This window comes from Nestor notabilis, unplaced genomic scaffold, assembly GCF_000696875.1.
Source record: "Nestor notabilis isolate BGI_N333 unplaced genomic scaffold, ASM69687v1 scaffold30785, whole genome shotgun sequence".
In the NCBI taxonomy this organism is placed as follows: domain Eukaryota; kingdom Metazoa; phylum Chordata; class Aves; order Psittaciformes; family Psittacidae; genus Nestor; species Nestor notabilis.
The window spans coordinates 1310-8824 of record NW_009928389.1 but is presented as its reverse complement, the minus strand read 5'-3'; the positions used below and the strand labels follow the sequence as shown (position 1 = coordinate 8824).

The following is a 7515-nucleotide window of genomic DNA, read 5'->3' as shown; positions in this document are numbered from 1 at the left end:
ACAAAGCACACAAACCTCAAATACACACCCCCAAAATAAAATAAAAAAAAAAAAAGCCTGATTTTTTGCATGTTTCAGTTCTTAGAAATCTCTTCCTTCATCATTCAGGGAAGTTTTCTCCCTCTTCAATGGCCTTTCTATTTTCTTAACTGTGAATTATCAGCCCAGGGGAACAAAAAGATGAGGTTAGTCCAAGCTCACATATTTAGGCTAAATATTTTCTTAAATGCTCCTCTCTGATGCAAGAGAAAATAAGCTTATCCAGCACTGAGTCACATGCAGTTGTCCACAGATACATTGTTAAAATTTAGGTAATGTTGTATGTAGAAAATTAATGTATTACTGCAGACTAACTTTATAGAGAAAGTACATTAGGTTATGATTGCTAATAGTAATAGGGCTCGTGATTGCAATAGATTAAAAACAATCTAAGTTGGGAAAGTGAAGGTTTAGGGGTTTGGTTTTTTTTTTTTGTTTTCCTCCTCAATTTTCTGCATTTCTGATAAGCAGAGTTGCTAGTTAAAATTGGAACAGTAACTAGCCCCCCCCTTGGCGGTATAAATATCTTCACAAATTTAACCAATACAGTGCTGCCTTGCTAAGACTCCAGTGTTAAAAACTAAAAAGGTGAGGTCTGTTGCTTTGGGGAGGACCCTCACAAATTAACACTGGGAATTTCTGTGTGGAAAGATGTGGAGCTGTAGTTTCTGGCGTTTGATACTAAGTGTGTTAGTACTAACTTTTGATAAGAATATGCCATTTCAAACAGATTTAAAGACACTGTTGAATGCAATTTCCACTGATTTTGGTTTTAGGAACTCTTTTAAAAAAAAATAGTCACTATTTTCTCCCCTATATATTAATTAATAAAATATAACCAACAAATTATTTCTGTATTTTATGAAATTATATTTACACAGAAAAATGTAGTCTAATAGTACTCCCTGCAAGTGCCAGAACTGAGGGACTCTGAATTTGATACGATTGCCTTGATTTATTGGCCAGTAGAGACTACTGTTAGGGAAAGGGTGAACTCATCTGGGGGCTAGGAGGGAGAGGTGGGGGAAGGGTATGAGAGCCATTTAAACATTGCTTATTAAGGTATGTTTTCCAGTAATTTATATAGATTTGTATTTGTCATCGTAGGAGAAAGTAATGAAGAAAGGACTTTCAGAAACTGGATGAATTCACTGGGTGTAAGCCCATATGTTAATCATTTATACAGGTAAGGCTTTTTTTAAAAACAAGAATTTGATTTCGTTTGCATGGCAAGGGAAGAAAGAAGGGAAGAAGAAAGGGAAGTTCTGTTTCTACTTGAACAGTGATTTCCAGGTTTTCACACAGCATGATAGGATTTTCACACAGCGTGATAGGAACTTCAAAACTGGTCTGTGGAACCACATTAAGCAATGTCTGAGTCAGATATTCTGGTCGTCATTTAGAAATCCTAGAAAACCAAAGCACTTTTGATGTGCTCTCCTTGCTCACTTGTACTTTGAATTACATTTTTTAAAAAGTTGAGATAACTGTGTTTTATAATGCATGGTTTCTATTTTCTCTCATGATATGAAATGACCACAAACCTATTTTACAAGTAAATGTAATTCTAAACTGGAAGAGGGGATAGGTGTCTGCTGATCAGACTGTAAGAATCAGTGTTGTATTCCCTCAAAAAGAAAAGCTTTTTAACATGCTTTTTACTTGCTTTTGATTACTTTAAAACTGTGCCAGCATTCTGTCCTATCAATAAAAGATGGAATATAGGGAGCGACTGTGAACATACGTATACTTGAAGTCAGGTTTCATTGTTCCTGTTTTATGACCTTTGTAAAGTGATACCATCTGTAGATACTTTAACATGGAGAATTTCATTTAGTGAGTAGCTGAAGGGGATTATCAGGAATGCAATTTATAATGGGAAAAAGTTTTTCTTTTTTTTTTTTCTACAAGATAAATATATTGGGTTTGATTATTCTTTAGCAAAATAAATCCGTAAGTGCAGACTAAGCACTCAGGAATTCTTTTGGAAAGTCCTGAGGAAACTAAAACTAGATCAACCAATGAAAACCTATTTTCCTAAATGTTTTATCTGTGCCCACCCTGTGAAAGCAATAATATTTAAATAAAGTTGATAAAACCAGTAGCTGTGCTTGCTTCACTGAGATTTGTGAAAATTACGAAATACACAATTTAATGTAAATCATCACAGGTTAGAGCAATAGGTTATAGGCCAGTTTCTCCACAGAGTGACACAAATTTTTATTTATGTGATTGCAATTTTTCAGCAACTTTATTACACTTAAATAAGTCTCAAGTACTTAACACTTCCATTGTGAGTATGAGCTACTGTACTTAAAAACATTGTTTTACTCTGGTTTAGTGACCTCTCTGATGCTTTAATAATCTTCCAATTGTATGATATGACTCGTGTGCTGGTTGACTGGAACCGTGTCAACAAACCTCCTTATCCATTACTTGGTGGTAACATGAAAAAGGTGGGTAGCTACTCTGTAGGTAGTCTGGTTTCGCTGTCCGCTGTTCTGTTTGTAATAGTCTGGGTTGTCTACCTCTGTCAGATTTGCACGCTGCTGGGGGGACAGCGGGAGAAGAGAAATAGATGCTCTTACACTGTGAGGCATCTCATCACAGTGCAGTTTTATATGCTGCCAGGAGAAACTGTGCAAGACTTGCAGAATCCAGAAGCTTTCAATTAGTTTTATGATGATTATGGATCCAGAAAATAGAGGAGAAAAGAAATACTGTCTAAGAATCAACCCATTTAAATATTTTTCCAAATTCAGATTTGATGTAAGAATATGTAAATTCATTGGCTTTAGTGAAAGTGAATGTGGTTTTCTCAAGTGTGAAAAAAAGATCATCCTTGGAATCTTGCATACTTGTATTTATAATAAAAGCTGTTATTTTAACCACAGTATAGAAAGGCTAGAAATATTTCTCTAGCTCCAAATCTCACCATAGGTAACAGTAAGCCAAAGTAATTCAAAATACACATGAATTATAGGTCTGTATTACAGAAATATTAAGGTATTTTCATTATTTGCATGCAACATTTATTTTTAGATTGAGAATTGCAATTATGCAGTAGAACTCGGGAAGACAAAAGCCAAATTCTCACTGGTTGGTATTGCTGGACACGATCTAAATGAGGGTAACCCAACTCTGACTTTGGCTTTGGTATGGCAGCTGATGAGAAGGTGAGTTAGGCACAGTATATGATAAATGTGTGTGTATATATGTATTTGTGCATGTGCATATATGTGTGTGTCTGTATTAAGTCACTTTAAAGCCAGTGTTAGTTCACCCAAAGGTATTTTAGAGAGCCATCTCTGTATATCCCTCTTCTCCAAGATAAACATACACAGTTTTTGTAGTTATACATATTGTGTAGTGGTTGGAACCACAGTTAATACGTATGTGCACACATCCGTTTACATAGAGTATTAAAGCCTTATATACTACAACTGGTTAAAATTATAAATCCTGCAGCAAGTAAAAAGAGCACAAATGATTTCATGTTGATTCCATGTACCTTTCTGCAAGTAATTTAAATACCTGTAAAATCAAAAAGATAAATAGGAAGAGGTAATATGCTATAGAAGTTAAAATGGGAAGAAATTTTTAGGCTTTCATAGCTATGGTAATGTAACTATTGTAAAATCAAAATCTTACTAGTGCACTGAGCAGGAAAAAATATAATTTTATTTCAGTAAAGGGTATTTTATTGCAGGTATTTTCCACGAGTTAGTTTTCTTACACCTACCCCTAAACACTCAGTGCTTTTTCTTTCTCAGGCTGTTCTGATTCACTTTTCAAGGTGACTTTGATGGTAGGGAGTTATTTAAGCTTATAAAGTAAAATTAGGTATAGTGTGCTAAGTAAAACAAAACAAAAAAAAGATGATGTAATAGTGAATGTTACGAGTTTTGGGATATTATTTTTTTCTTGCAACAACCAAAAAAGTGATTTACAGTACTAAATAATTTGCAAGATAAGGGTGCATAATGAAGATGACTACTTGGCATCATTAATGTGCGTAAGTAATATTTTACTTGTAGCTTTGTACTGTCAGCAGAGTCAACTTCTACCACTCGCTTCAACTCAGACTGTTGTTTTCTTTATGAAAGGTATACTTTGAATGTACTATCAGACCTTGGAGAGGGGGAAAAAGTAAATGATGACGTTATTATTAAGTGGGTGAATCAGACACTTGCAAAAGCAAATAAGAAAACTTCTATTACGAGTTTCAAGGTAAATCAGTTTAATATATTTTTCTTTACATATATAATCAGGGATTTTTAACCTAACCTGTTAACAATTTGGCTTTAAGGGTGGCTCTCATCAGGTAGTGTAACTGTGTAAGGAAATATTTCTGATAGTCTGTGAAACCTCAAAAGTATTGTACATGTATCTTAGTAAGAAACAAAAATAAATCATAATTTGTTACTCTGACAAAACAAACCGGCGTGCAAACAATGACCTCAACAAAAGCTAAACTTTCAAAGGGGCTTTTGTCCAAAATTACCAATGGTTGGGCATGGCATGTCATAGCTATTGAATTTTTGGATATAGGCACTCTCATGCTTGTACAAACATGAACGATTTTGGAAATACGGGGCGGGTGGGTGTAGTAATCGCTGTTTTTAGTAACAGCTGGTCAAAAAGACGCACTCTTACGTGACAGAGCCAGGAGAGGGAGCTCGAGTTAAGCAGCGACATCTTTTGTCTTCATGGGCACTGCTGATGTGCAGCAGACCTGTACGAACCAGCTTTCCCATTCAGCAGATACAAACAAATGGATAAAAGAAGCTTTCCTTTCACACTTTTTAAGTGTTAAACCCTAAACAAGTCGTATGTATGTCAAGTGTGCCATGCTGTGTGAATCTCATTCTTTAGAAATGGTAGATAAATAATTGTACTTGCATGCAAATGTAACTTTCTTATACAGGTTCTTTGTATATTCTGCAACAGTTATGTCTGTAGTTCACAACAGGAACATAAGAACCTAGCAAGTTAAAAATTTGAGGGCTCACTGTGTTATTAACTGAATTAGATAAGCATTAGGCAAAAGGTAATATCAAATAATTTTATAGAACAAAGTACTTCCTTTTCACTCTAGAAGGTAACTTAGGTCATCATCTTAAAAGGGATTGCTTCTTCTCTTATTTCTACCTAAATTGTAGTAATGGTGGTATAAGTAAGTTCAAAGTATGAAGAGAACCTGTCTCAGCATCTTGCTTTGGTATGCCTGTGTTTTTTAAGGGGCATTGCTTGGGGTTTTTTTTTTTGTTGTTTTTTGGGGTTTTTTTGGTTTTTTTTTTGTTTTGTTTGTTTGTTTTGGTTTTTTTTTTTTTTTTTTAAAAAAAAGGTAATTCAACTGATTGTACATCAGTAAAGATAAGGAGCTACTGATGTGAAGTAACATTATTCATTATAATTTTTTTTTTTACTAATGATTTTTGACAACATCCACTTATGTGTTTTCTTTCATAATTTGAATTTTTGTCTCTATTTTGGGGTTACTGCAGCAGGAAGTGTAGCAGAGAAAGCAGAGGTCCCTGATATTTCTTGTGAGCTATGAGAGCAAAATTTTATTGAGTTGCCATTAGTTCAAACAATAAAAATTGCAAAAGTGTGGGTTTTGGCTTATGGTCTTGGGGAGATACTTCATGCATTCAGTGTCTTCAAGTAGATATATATTACAATTTTTAAATGTATAGTTAATGTTGTGGTTCTATGGGACTTCACTGAATTTGAATTCATAGTTCTGGCCTGGTGGCGAAAGCAGCCATGTCGTGTATGTGGCTTATGTGCAGCGCCTCACTGCACTGTCTGCTGGCTGTTGGTTTAACATCATCAGCTGCTTGTCTGCCCTAACATTTGGGAAGAAATAATTGCAGTAATAGCACTTGCGGTTTTAAGAACAGAAGAAAACACGTGTGTGTGTGTATTAAATACAAAACACAGACTGCTTCTACTAGCTTAGAATACCATCTGAATTGAAAAGTAGTAAGAAGAGTGGGCCATAAACTACCGTAGAATATAGGATCATTGGAAGAAAAGGAGAAAAGGAAAAGTAGTTGAGGAATGTAGATACCTTTTTGTTTTCTTGAAAGTCTGGTCCTTAGACTTCTTTCAAAGTTCCCTTCCTCCCTCAGGGAAGGGGAAGAGTTTGTTTCATTAAATAATTTTAAACCATTTGTGTAATAATAATAATAATATCAACACAGAGTGTGAATCTTAACGTTTTGATTGTGGAAAAGAACATTAGACCTTATAAAGAGGGGGGAAAACCTTCACACAATGAAGTAACAGAATATGCTGCTATCTTTCAATAGGAATGTAAGATGCGCTGTAGAACTTTTTTGCATTATGAAGTCAGAATAATCAAAGCAAATTCGTCCTACTAATGTTTTGAGTAAATTTTCTATTTATTTATTTATTTTTAGGACAAATCCATTAGCACTAGTTTACCTGTCCTAGATCTAATAGATGCTATTGCACCAAAAGCAGTTCGTCCAGAAATGGTCAAGAGAGAAGATCTTTCTAATGAAGACAAATTAAATAATGCTAAGTAAGTTTTAAATTAATACTTTGTATTTTCATGAAGTGCAGGAAGTGCGTGAATTCATGGTGCAATGAAGGGTTTACTGATTTATTAACAGATTACACTAATTTAGTTTATTTGCTTCAAATACAATATATCATAAATTATAATATTATGGAGCTATTTTTCTAGCATATTTGAAATATGAAGTCAAATTCACAGCTCTTATGACCTACCACCACAGCACTGCAACTGGTTTATTAATAGCCTGCCATAATACATGCTGTCTTTGACAAAAACAAATGCTTTGATAACAGGTAGCAAAACACCTACCAATAAAATTGCTAATACATGCTTTCTTGACAGTAATGTTCATTTTCTCAAAGTACTGACTGAACAGGCATATCCCGCTATTAAAATATGTTGTGAATCTTGGCACACTAATAGGTGCAAGAAAAATAACGCTATTTATTTTCTCTTGTTTTCCAAGATATGCCATTTCAGTTGCTCGAAAAATCGGTGCTCGTATCTATGCTCTCCCAGATGATCTGGTTGAAGTGAAGCCAAAAATGGTGATGACAGTGTTTGCATGTTTGATGGGAAGAGGACTCAACAGAATAAAATAATTAAGACATGTAATATAATTTTTTGCCATGTTAAGCACAATGAATGCCTCGCAGTTCAGAGTTCTGAAGCTTAGTATAAAATGAAAAAATTTGTATGCACAAATACCCTAATTAATGAAATTTTAATAATGTGTTTATATTAGTTAAAACTTCATTCCGTTTCATAACACACTGATTATTTATGAGTAATGCTGTTTTCAGAACATGTTCATTATCAAATTAATGTCACAGACTTGTATTGCATGAAAAAAAACCCACACCATATTAATGAAGCTTCATCTGTATTATTTTCCATAGCATTTAAGAATCTGTATCATTTTACGT

General features: G+C 34.3%; 1 protein-coding gene across 1 annotated transcript; it reads left to right on the top strand.

Moving 5' to 3' along the window:
* Positions 1-1126: 1126 nt before the first annotated feature.
* Positions 1127-7191, top strand: LOC104405708 (plastin-1-like; the record flags this gene model as incomplete). Its single annotated transcript, XM_010014483.1, has 6 exons — positions 1127-1225; positions 2381-2495; positions 3082-3215; positions 4146-4269; positions 6468-6592; positions 7056-7191. Coding segments are annotated over 6 exons (733 nt in total), but the record flags the coding sequence as incomplete, so codon positions are not given.
* Between the last annotated feature and the right edge of the window lie 324 nt (positions 7192-7515).